Source organism: Mustela putorius, unplaced genomic scaffold, assembly GCF_011764305.1.
Source record: "Mustela putorius furo isolate JIRA1106 unplaced genomic scaffold, ASM1176430v1.1 tig00000228_pilon_pilon_pilon, whole genome shotgun sequence".
Taxonomy (NCBI): domain Eukaryota; kingdom Metazoa; phylum Chordata; class Mammalia; order Carnivora; family Mustelidae; genus Mustela; species Mustela putorius.
In genome coordinates, this window is record NW_025421322.1 from 22,537,890 (window position 1) to 22,553,348 (window position 15,459).

Sequence of the window (15,459 nt, forward strand, 5' to 3'; positions counted from 1 at the left end):
ATTTTCAGATCATTTTCTATTCCCTGGTTTCCCCCAGCCCTGATATGTCTTTTTATCCTATAAGACATTCATGTGGAAAAGAGATCAGACTTAAAGTGTTTTCTAGGGTAGAACAGGGTCATGACTGAAAGGCAGACCTAAATTTTGGCTCTAAGAATAAGAAGTTTGCAACAACTCTCACTATCCAGCAGTGGAAGGACCTGCCTTGGGAAAGAAGGAGCTCTCATCCCATAGCTGGGAACTTCCCATGTCAGGCAGAATGAACTGTAAGGGATACATATACAAGGTCGGCATTCCCCCAAATGTACTGCTTAGACCAGGAGTGTATGTGGGATGACTCTGGGTGATACAGACTTCTTAAAAAAATTTAATTGGTGCACATTCATTTTTATATGTATATATTATGTTGCACTGTTACTAGCAAATCATATACCCTAAGATCCTAGGGTAGTATTGCTAAAATTATAAATAAACTTTGGGCACTAATGGGCTTGATGACCTCTGAAGTCTCTTCAAAAGTGAGATTCTACAGTTCTAAATGTAATCTCACTACTACTCGATTTTCAAATAGTAGAAAGACTTCTCAGCCATAGACTAAGATTAATAATAAGCAACTGAAACACAAACCAAGTTGTAGTAGGACAGAGAACTTAAGTATTTGGAGCTTGGCGTACAGCTTAAATTCCATGAAACTTTTTAGTTAAAATGAGAGCCAAGATCCCCAAGTCCCAGATGCAGACGCATCCTGAAATTATACACAACCCTCCCCCCCAAAAAAACCAGATTTTCCAGTGGCATCCTCCTGTACCCATTAGCACCTTCTGGAGCCAGTCCTGGAGGAAGAGAAGAGCAGGTTGTGTCTTCACACTCCCTCTATGGCTTTGATGAAACCACCAGCCAGCCGGTCCACCATATTCAGAGGTGAATATTTATTTAATTCATATATAAATTTTACATGACATCCATGGTGCTATAAACATAGGCACATTTTTTTTTAACTCCATGTACATTCAAAAATTACTCCCTCACCCCTGTCCACTCCAATCCCCTCAAGATGGAATACCTCGTATTTGTAAAAGGCAGGCCAGAAAGGCTTCTCATTAATTTCAGGCGAATGCATTTTTTAGCATTTTAATTATATCAATTGAAAGAATTAATTAAACGCCCTACCTGGGTGTTTTTAAGAGGTTTATGGTTTTTTTCTTCTACTTAGTTCAAGTCAGGAAGGAGATTGGTAACTATATTTCTATTGGCCTTCTTTAAATCCCTGGGATGCTCATAGCTCCCTGAACCTCACCAAGAGCAAATGGGTGGCTTCCCACAAGGACAGCTGAAACATCAGTCATTAGTATTGGTTGGCCCTTAAAGGGACAAATGTGAATTTAATAATTCATTGATACCAATAAGAAACGGATTAAACACAGAGCAGATTGGACAAAAACAAATTCTCCAACTCTACCCAAGCATGATCCAGACGTCTGATTGTGTGTCATTCACAACATTCAAACACACATCAAGACAAGATTAAAATTTACACTGTAAAATCATTATGTACTTTCTTCAATTCAGAAACAAGGAAAAATGAGTATTTGAAATCAATTCACCATAGCCACTCTGATATGACACACTTAACTTTGAAGGAAAAAACAAGGATTCATATACATAATTCTCTTAGTAAAATCGTCTACTTCTTGCTAGTACATTTTAATTCAGAAAATGCATTTATTTATTCAAATGTATTTTTTTCTAAAATATAAATATTTAAATTAAGTTTTTATAAATGCAGAGAATGTAATTTGTTGACCCCCACCCAGATATTAATCAGTCTAAAACTCAAGTGATGAAGAAATATTTGTAATTATGATCATTTTAATTCATCTATAAATATAGAATAGGATCTTTGCAATTTAATTATGAGTAATTAACTCATACTTCCTATAGTACTGAGCACCTCAGATTACATATTGTTGAACTATTGGCCTTAATTAATATATGTATTTTAATGTTATTTACAATGCATAATTCTCGTATGACAACATTCCAGTGACTTCGAAAATACGTAATGAAAGAGTGCAGTCTAATTCACAAACGAATCAAAGCTTCCCTATAATATTCAGGTGGGACTTCACTCTTGAGCATTTTAAAATGGGAAACGGAAAAAAAAAATAATCAGTGACCTAAAGCTGTGTTTCCCAAAGTGTTTTTTGTATTTTATTTTATTTAAGTAATCTCTACACCCAACATGGGGCTTGAATGGAAGACCCCGAGATCAAGAGTCATATGTTCTACTGACTGAGCCAGCCAGGCACCCCTGGTTCGTTTGTTTGTTTGTTTTAAAACACTTGCTTCCCAAAATGCTGTCAGAAAGGAGCTCTGTAAGCTTTAAAGTGTAGGAATGGTACAGGGGGTCCCCCCTTGAAGAATCACAATGTATACACTGACGTTTTTGAGGAGGCCCACAGTCATGATATCTGTTTCACTTTCTTACCTCTATTATTCAACACATTTTTGATCATCAAACCTCTTATTCTCACTGCCCCCCTTCCCCAACAAAACACAACAAAACACCACTCAGTTAATGCCCTTTGGAACTATACACACTTTGGATGCTGCTTTGTAACTCAATAAACGTATGGGTCTCCGTGGGCAAAATTACATTCCTTTAAAACAGTTTTGACTTTAAAAGCTCTTTGCATAGGTAGTTGCTGAAAGACAATTCTGAAAAAACACACAGATCGAATCCAGAGCATTCGTTTACGTAAAGTACAAGGGAAAAGGAGAGTTACAAATGCTTACAGAAACTCTAGAGCTAATTTTTAAGTTCGAGGAAGGCGACTCCAAAATCAAATAATACAGGTGTCTTTTGAGTGAATTTGAATTGAAAGGTAAAAATAAAAGCATTAAATCAACAATACACTCTATGTTGTCTGAAAATATTCTTGTAGAAAAATACCAGGTCATTATATTATTTCCCTGCAATTCCCAAGAGCTGTGGAAGCTGTCAGAATTCTATGAGGCTACTCTAGGACTGGTCTGAAAACACATGCAAGCGAGCACAGGCAGAAACAAGGGTTAATCAACTGCTCAGTACTTCTGCTGAAAACCACAAAATGGGGATAATTAGTTAACCTCATGTGAATTGTTTATATATATATGTATATATATAATATGTTATATATATATGAGATATATATGCCACATATATCTCAAGTGACAATCTTTTAAAAAAATATCCGTAATTTCCTTTCTCTAAGTAAAGCTATCCATCTTGGCTCGGAGACAGCACGTGTTGGTCTGAGTGCAGTCCCCCGCTGAACCACTTCTCAGGCACACCACCTTTCTGCACCGCAAAGCTTTGCGACATAAACAGTCTACTTCGGCTCAGATTCCACCAGCTTCCAGCTCAGATCAGTAGCTGAGGCTTTATTTAATTCCCACTCAGCATACGCTAATGAGAATACCGCAGGGTCATTCCACGTCACTGAAAGGTAAGTCATTAGGAAGAGAATTATAGCCGCTTCATACTTAAAATTGAAAAGGTGGGTTTCCCTTTGAAGCACTGCTCTTTCATTACAAGCGAAAGTCAACTCAATTGGAAGGAGGCAGTAAATCACAATAAAACAAAAGATCACTGTCACTGGGGACAGAGAGGTGAAATGTCCATTCTTCATCCACGGAGTTCTTGCTTAGCTGGGTGAACCAGTTGCCTAGGACCGGTAGACGAGTTCTCATGGTCATGATAGCCTTGACTGTCATTAGTTCAAAACCAGGTTGTGTATTTATTCCCATTCGCCCTCACCTTGTTACCCTTCTACTGTTCTAGAAAGCCACTTTTCTTCTGATATTCCTTGTGGTGTTTTCTCGCCCTCCCCTCCCACACCCCTATTGTTGGCGAAGCGGATAGAGAAGTCTGGGGCAGTGGAGAGGACTCGGGGATCCAAAGCCGACCATGGCATGCCACACCTGGTGCGCCGTTCATGGTGTCTGATGGCACCCGCCGGGGGCGCAGCCGCCCTCCTTTTCTCGAAGGCAAATCCCCCCTTGGTTCAGGCCACCAAGCCCAATCTTGTGATCTTCGCCGACAGGAAGGAGTGAATGATGAAAACAATTGGCTTGGGGCAGGAATGAAGGTCCAGTTGCTGAAATCCCAAAAGAAGAGAGCATGTGAGCTATTCTAAATCAATGCTTGATGCAGAATTATGGTTTTTAAATCCTTGCCTCGCCCCCCAGTGAGGTTTAAAAAAATAACTCTGTGAACTTATTTTTTTATATCCATCTTTGTTCCCGAAATAGGTTCTGTGAAATTTACATATACCAATAGCATAAATGTTGAGGTTGCCTTTCTTGACTATCGAAACTGTTTGTTTTTGGTATCCCAATAGTGAGAGGTAAGCTTGAAGCAGGACTCAATGTCACATCAGAGGATTCAGTTCGAGTCCCGGTTTTAACATTTTAGGGAAAAAAAAAAAAAAAAAGCTTTTGAGATATGTAATCTTGAACAAGTCACTTAAAATTTTTCCTAGTCCTACCTAATTCACAGCGTAATTAGAGTATTCAATGAGATAGCGTGTGAACCCTCAGAATGGGGAAGCCACACCGCTCAGCGGCTGTGTCCCCAGTGTCCTGTGCCCTTGGACTGTTGTAACATGTGTGTCGCCTGTCCATTAAAACCCCACTAAAGTCTTTCCTTTCTTAGCAGTTCCTACATGTGGCCCAACCTGTGATCAGAGAGAATGAGAGAGAGGAGTTGTCCCCAGTCCTCTTCTGCTGACGACACTGTTGGGGGACAGCCACCTGAGTGTGTAATAACACCTAGCAAAGTTAGGGTTGTATTAATTATGAATCAGGCTGAGTATTTCCTCTACATCATCTTATTTAATTCTCACAAAACCATTATGAGCTAATGGCCATTATCTGCACATTTTATAGGGGAAACTGAGATCTGAAGAAGTTCTAAGACTTTCTGTGATGCCAAAGTTGGGGAGAACCACAGTGTTCTGTTTCACTAACACGGAACCCAACTTTTGGAAGGAATCTAATTTTATGGACTGAGACCCAGCTCCAAAGACATAAAAGGACGTGCCCAAGACATTTGGTGAATTAGTTACAGAGACAGAAAGAGAACAATTTATTCCATTTCCTGCAGCCCATGTCTGCTCCCTTCTCCAGAAAGGGAGAGGGAAGGCCTGGCGGGGCCTGCCTCCTGGGGCTGGAGAACCAGGCCTGGGGAAGCTGTGTGTGAACTTGCCCTTCTCAGCGGGATGGACTGGTGGCAAACACGCAGTCCTGCCTACATCTTCCAAGTCAGGTTGTAATTACAGGCTTCAGAAAGGCAGAAATTTAGACATAAGTGATTTTCTTCACTGGCAAAAAGAACCTTGGTTTTTCAAGCCAAGGCTAAGGCCAAGAGCCTTTTGTTTTTTTGGTTGTTTTGTTCTTGTTTTTGTTTTGCTAGGGAGCCGTCACCTTCAGGAAAGAGCACTGGGTCGAACAATGGATAGAGCAGCAACTGAATTAAAAGTATTTCGAGTAAAATGGACTTTCAGATCACTTGTGTCTTTCCAAACTGCTGCTTCAGGCTGAACTTACTGAAATACAAACAATAAGGCAAAAGTCCTGTAAAGCCCTGCAGATCTATTTTTTAAAATATATTTTTTTATTTATTTGACAGATAAAGGGAGAGAAGCAGGCAGAGAGAGGAGGAAGCTGCCTCCCTGATGCACAGAGAGCCCGATGCGGGGCTCCATCCCAGGGCCCTCACTGAGATCATGACCTGACCTGAAGGCAGAGGTTTAACTCACTGAGCCACCCAGGTCCCCCACAGATCCATTTTAAAAGGAAGATGATGGGCTGGGAAGTGTTTTCCGAAAGCAAGTTCTGATGGGGGGGTTGCTGTGAGGCGCCCCTTCCACAACAGCCCTGCTCAGACTTTGAAATGAAGGCCTCATGCTCTCGAGTGTGGTCTCGGTTCCACGCTTCCATCAGCCCCTGAATTCTTTCCAGAGAAGTCCCAGTCCAGTCCCACTGGAGAAACCACTGAAGGGGCTGGAGGCGGAGGGAGGGATTGTGGAAGGCCACAAGTTTCACTGAAATTACTTTGAAATTGAGGTTTACCTGCATTTTATATATTCCCCATCTCTGTAATCAACAGGAGTCAATGAATATTTGTTGACTAACCTAGTGACTTAGGAAGGACTTAAAGAGAACCTAGTTATTACAGAATCAAGGTCCTCTTAAAAGTCCAGCATTTGACAGCTTAAATGAGATGCTAGGTCTTCCTGAGAATGTCAACAGCTGCGCTGGCTGGAAAGAACAGGTAATTCTCACCCTTCACGGAACTGAAGAAATACACTTTTTTTATTGTAATAGGCAGTGACGATCGATCGCAGGAAATCATGAATTTAAATATCCTGGCTATGTGCATATTATTGATAGAACTCTAAAAGCTACCTTAACTGACAAATTTGCTAATTTTGTTAGGCATTATTTGCCATTAGCCCGAAACTTCTGGGCCCTCGTCTGGCCTTCTCAGCACGCGGGTATCACTGACCAAGTTTCTCTTTGTTCCCCGCTGCTCCTTCTGCTCCGCCCCTGTTTCCAACCGTCCACCTCTGTTCTCCATGTGCTGTGCTCCTCGGAGACCTGCCCCGGGGCTGGCCCTGCTCAGCTTCCATCCTTATATTCCCGACATGAGCACAACGCCACAGCTAGATTAGAGACTTGATACTTTTTAAAAAATGAATGGTGCAGGGGCGCCTGGGTGGCTCAGTCAGATAAGCATCTGGCTTCAGCTCAGGTCATGATCCGGGAGTCATGGGATCGAGCCCCACGTCGGGGCCCCTGCTCGGTGGGGAGTCTGCTTCTCCCTCTGCCTTCTGTGTGCTCTGTCTCTCAAAAAAAAAAAAATAAATCAATCTTTAAAAGAAAAAAAAAAAAAGAATGGTGCATTTTGAAGCCGGTGGGACCCCATCTGATCAGAATTTAATTCTAACTTTCTAAAAGATTCCTTGGTTCAAATATTTAGGTGGTATGCTAGTGGAAAACAAGACCGCAGTAAGGAACTTTGGAATAATTGGATCTCATCATAGTTTTTCAAGGATCAAAGAAGACATGAACTTGCAAGTACTTCGTAAACAGTCAATGGCCACATAAATAATAAGGCCATGGTGCATTCACAAGCCCTCACGGATGTGCTGCCCAATGAGTAACATAGGAACTCAGGCTGTCTGTAGAAACACACTTACAATCTCTCCATCCTTGCCTCCAAAATCTAGATACAGCATCCTGATTCCATCGTCTGAAGACATTTTCAGCTTTTCATAGGGAGACTGGATGATTGTCTTGGGAAAGGAACCCTCCTGTGGCTCAGTGGTAATGGAAAATCCGTTCTCATAATGTACGGTCAGGCGGCACTCCTGGTTTTTGTAGGTGCAAGCTGCAGGGGAGAGAGGAGAGAGTGCAGTAGCCACAGCCAGGTCCGTCCAGTTTCCTACGCACTTACCCCGGCCCGTCTCCTCGGTCCCGGGACCGGCCACACTTTTCTCCCCAAGTTGAAAATGAATCGTTGCTCACGAAAATATTCTCCTTGGACTGATTTGGATACTGTCATTTAACTTGAACCATGAAACCAAGGGAAATAAGCGGAAAGAATGCCTTTTGCTGGGATTTACTGAATTTTACCTGGGCTCTTGCCTTTCTCTGACCGCACGAGGGTACTTACCTTCTGCTGGCCTTGTCAGGGAAGACCTGACATCTGATAGAGGGCGAGCCAGCTCTGAGTCGTCAGCGTCATCACCCACACACACACGCAGGCACGCAGGCACGCACGCAGGCACGCACGCAGGCACGCACGCACGCACGCAGGCACGCACGCACGTGCCTCCCATTGCCACGCCCCCACCTGGTGAAAGGAATGCGCATTCCTCCATCCTGTGACTAATGCGACCCACCGAAGAAGTCGGGAGTGAGCAGCTTAAAAATCATCCCATTTTTATTTTTTATAAAAAAGTCCAACAAATCTCATCTTATAAATAGAAATGAGTGTTTCAGAAGGTCCCCTGGCGATCTGAGGATCGTGGGTCCTGGGGAAGCTGGACTGCAGAGCGATTCTCAGACGGGGCCCCTTCCACGGAGGAGGCTGCTTCCCGTCTCTGCTCAGGGGGTGGTCACAGGGGACCCTCTGATCCCGAGGAACAAAACTAACACCTCTTGATCAGAACAGCCGTCCGCTTTTATGTGTGGTCCTCACTGCGTTTAGGAAAAGATATCAGTGCTCGAAGTGTCTGAGCTGACGGGGGACTGCCCCAGAATCCTAGTTCCTATTTAGGAAGACTTGCAAAGGTTTAAACCTTTGATCAAAGAGTTCTGGAAAAGGTTATTAAGTATCAGGTTGGATTTCTCCGCTCACAGAACAACGCATTTAACAGACCTCAGCAGGCAAGTAAATTGGCTGAGACCTTCATATACATCTGAAAGCTCTTTAGGGCAACCAGACGTTTTTTCTGGGAGGGGAACCGAGTCAGGGATGGGGTGGGGGGTGGGGGGTGGGCTGGGGGAGGATGGGAGCAGTAGTGGAGCAGTAAGACTGCTCTGTCCCATCCTTAGCTCAACTCAGCTTTTTAAACCTCACCTTACCACCTTACCACCTTACCACAAACTTCTAAAGCAGGACCTTAGCTAATATATTATAGGTGAAATGTGGCCCAATTGAGGTGGCTTAGAATTCGAAATTCAAGTTCTTTCCACTCTGTGTCATGTATCTTTCTCAGACTCTGGCAGTCGGGGTGGAGAGGGACCTTGAGAGTTGACCTTTGGGGACAACTGTAACGGCTGGGGGACTTTCCAGGTTTGGGGGAAAGGGACAGGGGACTCTATCTGCTCACAGAATAAGGTGGCCTTTAATTGGAGCTCTGGTTAAAAGTATACCCCCTCCTCCGACTTCCCACAGGCATCTTTCAATTTGTAACTAAGGGTTACTATTCCCCAAAGGTCCACTACATTCTCTACTAGAGTTCTGAGTCCTTCTGAGCAGAGCCCCTCCACAAATCTCATCTCAGAAGTCCCCAGACCTCTGCCATCCCTGCCGTCCCGGGATGGCCAGAGACAGTGGCATGGGTCTAGGTATGGTTTCCCATCTTGAATCCTTATTTCCAACCCTCTTTACTTCTACTACCTATAGAATAAGTGCGCGAATGAGCTTTCAACAGGTTTTTCTTTTTTCTGCCTCTGTATTTGAACTTTAAAGCTATGCCCTCAGACATTCAGAATCAACTGATTGTGGTTACTTTCAATTCTAGTTGACCTCAGCTGGTGTTCACGGCCTTCCTGTAATGGACCTGATTATCTGAAGATGTTCTCAATCCGCACAGGATGAATCGAACACATTAGCAAGTTAATTGAAGCTCTGATTAAAACACAAGGCCCATTCCTCCACTCCCACAAGGCATCTTTCTATCTGTAACAGAGATGCACCTGCGGTCACGGCAGAGAATTTCTTCTCTCCCACCACCGGGCTAGCTCAGTGCACACAGTGCTTTGTTGTTTCCTTTGGCTAGTCCACCAACCGCTCCGTGGCTTTCCTGTCTAAGTAGAGTTCAGCATACTGAGAAAGAAAGATTTTGCAAAATCTGCAGAATGGAAACTAAACCAAATCCACTTGGCCTTTTCCATGCTTTCCTAGAACACTCCTGAATTTGTGGCAAGGGGCGTGGAACTTCTCCAGCATTTTCATTAGGTCTAGTTTTCTGGGTTTCCAACTCTCAGGTCCAAAGCTCTAATTTTTCTTGCTGTACAGATGCAGCATAAGAGTAAGAGCTTTGGGGACACTCTCAAAAGGTTTCCAGCAATGACGGGAAATGGCGGGGGGCACCAATCAGTTTCAGGGTAATTACAAAAAGACAGCCATTTTGTTGGAGTTTCTGCAGCAGACAGTCTACAAAACATCTGGTTTTTCATGTTTGCATGCGTAGAGGGAATGTGGAGAAACCCCGCCACACACTGACGCGTGTCCCATCTTTTCGACTACTCCTGAGTGGGAGTTGCTCCTGGGGGAGGCTGCTCCCTGGGGTGGTGCTGCTCCTAGAGGGCGCCACAGCCCAGGAGCAGCTGTACCACCTGGGATGTTACCAGGTACAAATTCTCAGACCCCAGCCCCAAACGGCTGAATCACAGCAATCTGAGGATTTAGGAGTAAACCAAAAAGAACTTTACTTCTGTTTGGAAATGCTGCACCTAAGATGTCTTACGGGAAATCTGTTCCTCTAGAGCACAGCAGTACAGTAGCACTCTGGGCCATGACGGAAATGTTCTAGATCGGCACCACCTTTCATGGTAGCCGTTAGGTAGGCACAGGGGGTGACTGAGCCCTGGAAATGGGGCTCAAGTGATTAAGGAATTCATTTAGTTTTAATTCATTTAGTTTTAATTAATTACATTGAAATAGACACACAGGACCAGAAGCTAGCATACTGGACAGCACAGGTTTGGGGACATAATGACAGGGTAACAACTAATTGTTAATAATAATACGTAGAGAGAGCTTATGTGTCAAGCACTGGGCCAGGAGATTCATGTGGGTTATTTCTCTTCGTTCTCGACAACACCTCTGTGAGGTAGGTACTATTATTTCCTTCTTTTTACAGATGAAGAAAACAAGAGATTCGAGTAAGAGTAAGTAAGAGATTAAGAAAGAAATAGGAGGCATCCCTGGGTGGCTCGGGTTGTATGTGTCTGCCTTTGGCTCAGGTTATGATCCCAGGGTCCTGGGATCGAGCCCCACATTGGGATCCCCGATCAGTGGGGAGCCTACTTCTCCCTCTGCCTTTCTCTCTCTGTTTGTCATGAATAAGTAAATAAAATCTTAAAAAAAAAAAAAAGAAAGAAAGAAAGAAAGAGAGAGAGAGGACTGGAATTTGAATCCAGGGCTTTCTGGCTTACATCCCACACCATTGCTGTTTCCTTGTACTGATTCCCCAGAGACAAAGAGAAGCGAAAGCACAGGAGAAAACATGACAGAAGCAGCTGGTGAGACTGAAAGGTGGATTTTCTGGAAGACTGCTGCTGAGGAGAGCAGCTACTCTGTCACATACGCCCTTGTTATGAGTGACGGCAGGAGACGTGGAAGAGAGGTTGGCCTTCAATCTCAGAACCAGAAACAATCCTAGATCTCAAAACCAGGAGCAACAGCATCAACGACACTGTTAACTGTACATGGTGGGGGCTGCTGAAAATCACCGGGTTCATGTGGACTCCACCTTAGCAAATATACACCATTAAAAAAAAAAAAAGATTTATTTATTTATTTTAGAGAGGTGGGGAGGACCCGAGAGAGAGGGAGAGAGAATCTCAAGCAGACCCTGTGCTGAGTGTGGAGCCCGATGTGGGGCTCGATCTCATGACCCCAAGATCATGACCTGAGCCAAAACCAAGAGTTGGATGCTTAACGGACTGAGCCACCCTGTTGCCCCAATGTCCAATATTTTACAGTATGTACTTAGCTTACTCACTTTAGCTGAAATTCATATTAGTTTCTAGTCTCTAATTTTATCTTTGGCCAGTAAAAAATTTAATTATCTATATATTTACATACAGATGCATTTCTATCTATCTGTCTGTCACCTATCAATCACCTATCAATCATCTGATTTGGAGAGTGGCATGAAAATCATTCATCACAGCTGCCTGAACAGAACTGCTGGGTTTTGACCAGCGCTACAGCAGTGCATCCAGGCCTCGGTAGGCCCTGGAGTCAATGAAGAATGGGCTTTAGAAGGACACAACGTAGTGTTCATGTTGGTCCTGACATTTATTAGTTGTGAGATCCTGGACAAGGTACTTAACCTTTCTTAAGGATTTGCTTCCAGATTCGGTAAAGTCAGACTGGCAAGGGAATTGGGAGGATTCGATGAGAGAAGGCAATGATTTGTGACGCGGGACACACACAGTCCTGAATCCAAAGTTCCACAAATCTAAGCAGTATTTACACTGATATGTGCATTCCATTTAATTTAATTTTTTAAATGTTGGTCTTGCCTCAACTCATTGAGTTCTGGACCCATAATAGGGTTGTTTCTCATAGTGTGGAAAACACCAAGAGACATTATATGAAATGCCTGGCATGTCCTGAGAACACTCAATAAATAAGATGGTATAGAAGGAGTCTTCCTGGGGCGCCTGCATGGCTCAGTCCTGAAGAGCCTGCCTTTGGCTTGGGTCATGATCTCAACGTTGTGGGACAGAGCCCCACATCAGGCTCCCTGCTCAGCGGGAAGCTGCTTCTCCCTCTCCCACTCCCTCTGCTTGTGTTGCCTTTCTCACTATGTCGCTCTCTGTCAAATAAAAAACCAAAATCTTTAAAAAAAAAATGTGTGTGTGTATACATATATATATGCGTATATATATATGTATATATATATATATATATATATATATGTCTTCCTTCTACAAACATGTAATCCATGTAAATAGTCCTTTCTCAGAGCTCGGCATGCACGGGGCTGCTGTGCGCTCCTTCTGTCCCGCCCCGGCGTCAACACTCAGACCAGGGGCACCGGTGTCTCTTCTCAAGGCTCTGCTCTTTGCTGTTGAAACCCAACCCCCACCCCAACCCACGCCTCTGCTTTCTGCTCTTTTTCAGAAACTGGTGCCCCAGTTTCCCCCATCAACTCCGTGAGCTAGCAGAATTATTATTTCCAAGAATTTTACTCTGTGATAAATGACTCAGAGTCAGTCTCCGCTGTTAAAAACAAGAACCCTGCTAGTTGGTCTGAGTGCCTCAAAGCTGGTGCCTGCAGGAAGCCCCCCGGGGGGTCATAGGTAGGAAAATGACCTCTGACTCTCTAGGTGACCAACTCTTTTTTGAATGGAGATGGGAAAAGACTGACATTTGAATAGGGCACACAGTGACCTAATCTGAAAGCATTTAAGGTCACTTCTAGAATTCCAAACAGCCCAGAAGGCCAAGCCTGGAACTACACTGAGGAGGGGTGGAGAACGGGGCGCGCTGGTGCCCTGAGAGCCGGTGGGACTCACCTGTGGTGACTTCGGTGACCAGTTCCGCCGAGTTGTGGCAGCCCTGCACGATGGTCCTCGTCCAGTGGGAGAGGTCCCTGCTGGTCTCGGCCCTGAACAGGTGCGTTTCAATCCCCTGCCTGGTGCCCGTTCGCGTCGCGAAGGACAGATCCACACCAGCCTGGGGCGAGCCTTTGCCCGGACCTGAATGGACCAGCCTGTTGAGACAGAAACAGATAGAGAGAGAGAGAGAAAATCATCAAACCGAAAACCACTGTGTTCCCCTGACTTGTCACCTGGTAAAAAGCTCCCAGATTGGTGATTGGCTCTCGGTTTTCCGCCCTAAACCCAGAGGGTCTGGTCTCGTGCTAGTGTTCCTCGTGGTTTTTCTGCCTTCTGCGGAGCCAGCTTGTCCCCAGGACTAGAATGGGACTTAAAGGTGCCCAGGGGGCCTGCTTCTGGTGACACATGCAGAGTTGTTGAATGACATGCTTTTAACGAGACAAATTCAACTATGCTTGCTCTGTCAAAAAGAGAATTAAGAAAGCGCAAAAGAGAACAATTGGAAGAACGTGTTAGTTCCTTCCTCTGTTCCATTCCTGGGCATGTGTATGTCCCAGGGCGAGCGTGACACTGTTTCCTGCATCAGACGGCCTTCCCCTGTGTTCCTTGTGGTTCGAGCATCTGGCTGCGCCCATTGTCCTTCTGGGGACATGTCCAATGGGTGCACAGCGTCCAAGTACAAGCAAACCAGCAGGAGACTCAGGGAGGAAGCAGCGATCTGTGCCCTTGTGCGAAGCGATCCTGTGTCCAAGAAGAGCTGGTGATACTGGGCTTCCTGAGAAAAGGAGAGAAGTGGGGCACCTGGGTGGCTCAGTGGGTTAAAGCCTCTGCCTTCGGCTCAGGTCATGATCCCAGAGTCCTGGGATCGAGCCCCGCATCGGGCTCTCTGCTCGGCAGGGAGCCTGCTTCCCCCTCTCTCTCTGCCTCTCTGCCTACTTGTAATCTCTGTCTGTCAAATAAATAAGTAAACCTTTATTAAAAAAAAAAAAAAGAAAAAGAAAGAGAAGCAAGAGAACTGTGCTTTATGGGAGATTTCAGGGGATTCCGAGGGTGATCTTTACCGCGTGATGTTCACGCTGGCTTTAAAACACGCCCAGCATAAAATGTGACTCGCGCAGTAGATATTTTCCGAGAGGCCAGACGGAAGAAAAGAGGACTCTCAGATTCCAAGTGCTACCCTTCTGAGCAGCCACCGGCTCCTACTTCTCACGTGTCCCCTTGAGCCCCCTGGGTCTCTCCTGCTCTCTCCTGCTCCTTGGTATCTCAACCTCCTTTGGAGAGAAATGCCGCTATCAATAATTTGCAGGCTGGCACGAGTATAATTTAGTAAATGTTACCTCTCCCCAGGATATTTGCATTTCCAGCCTTATCTTTTATTTTTTTTATTTTTTTTTTTTTTTATCTTTTAATACAGAAAGAAACACAACGATTTGTTAGAGGAATTCCAGGTGTCTATTCACTTGGTGCACGGGAGAGGTACTTTCTTAGGCAAAGGGCTTATTCTCTCCAGATTAAGAACTGCACAAAGGAAACCCAAAAGCTTATTTTCTCTCGTAAGCTTAAATATTGTAAAGCAAATGTACTGGTGAAATAAAACATTGCGTGCTGTTGAGTTTCTAGCAACGAGCTTGTGGTATAAGTCCGAGGAGCTTTCTTTTGTCCACAAATTGGTGGGAGGGTTGTTTGGCAATGCTGACCTGAAGAAAAAGGTTCGCTGAAAAGCTTTTTGGTTGCAAAATTCATTGAGGATAGAGAAGTATCCAAGAGACAACGAATGTGGGCAAGAATAGGGAGAAAAGGGACCTCCTGCACACTGCCGGTGGGCATGGAAATCGGTGCAACCAGATTGGAAAACAGTATGGAAGTTCTGCAAAAACAAAATTAGAATTAGCACTACCAGATCCCCCAATGCCACCTCTGGGACTATGTCTGAAGGAGGCAAAATCAGTATCTGAAAGACATATCTACAACACCATGTTCTCCGCAGCACTATTCACAAGATCCAAGATACAGAAAAGTTACGGAAACAACCTACATGACCACTGATGGGTAAATGGGTAAAAGGGGCACGTGTGCCCAAGCATGCTCACCCGCGCACACACACGACATGTACTAGTCAGCCTTAAAAAGAAAGGAAATCCTGCCATTTGCAACAGGATGGATGAGCCTCGAGGGCATTATGGCTAAGCAAAATAAGGCAGACAGAGAAAGACAATGTTGGGTGTGACCATTCAAATGTGGAATCTGAAAAAGGTCTGGCTCATAGAAACAGAGCAGAATGGTGGCTGCCAGCCGCTGGAAGGTGGGAGAAATGAGGGAGATGTTGGTCAAAGGCTATAAACTTTTAGTTATAAGAGAAGTAAGTCCTGAGGATCTAATGTACAGCAT

The 15,459-nt window shown here is 44.5% G+C and overlaps 1 protein-coding gene across 2 annotated transcripts in view; it reads right to left on the reverse strand.

Moving 5' to 3' along the window:
• Nucleotides 1-914: 914 nt before the first annotated feature.
• The window catches only part of SNTB1 (syntrophin beta 1), a 228,559-nt gene continuing 214,014 nt past the window's right edge, over nt 915-15,459 (reverse strand). The window contains exons 5-7 of one of the 2 annotated variants that reach the window (XM_045078084.1): nt 13,030-13,226; nt 7,245-7,435; nt 915-4,139 (exon numbers count right to left, since the gene is read on the reverse strand). In XM_045078084.1, the coding sequence (XP_044934019.1) occupies nt 4,047-4,139; nt 7,245-7,435; nt 13,030-13,226 (481 nt within the window). In that variant the 3' untranslated portion in view covers nt 915-4,046. The remainder of the gene's footprint in view (nt 4,140-7,244; nt 7,436-13,029; nt 13,227-15,459) is intronic. The other variant, XM_045078083.1, reaches the window with a different exon arrangement.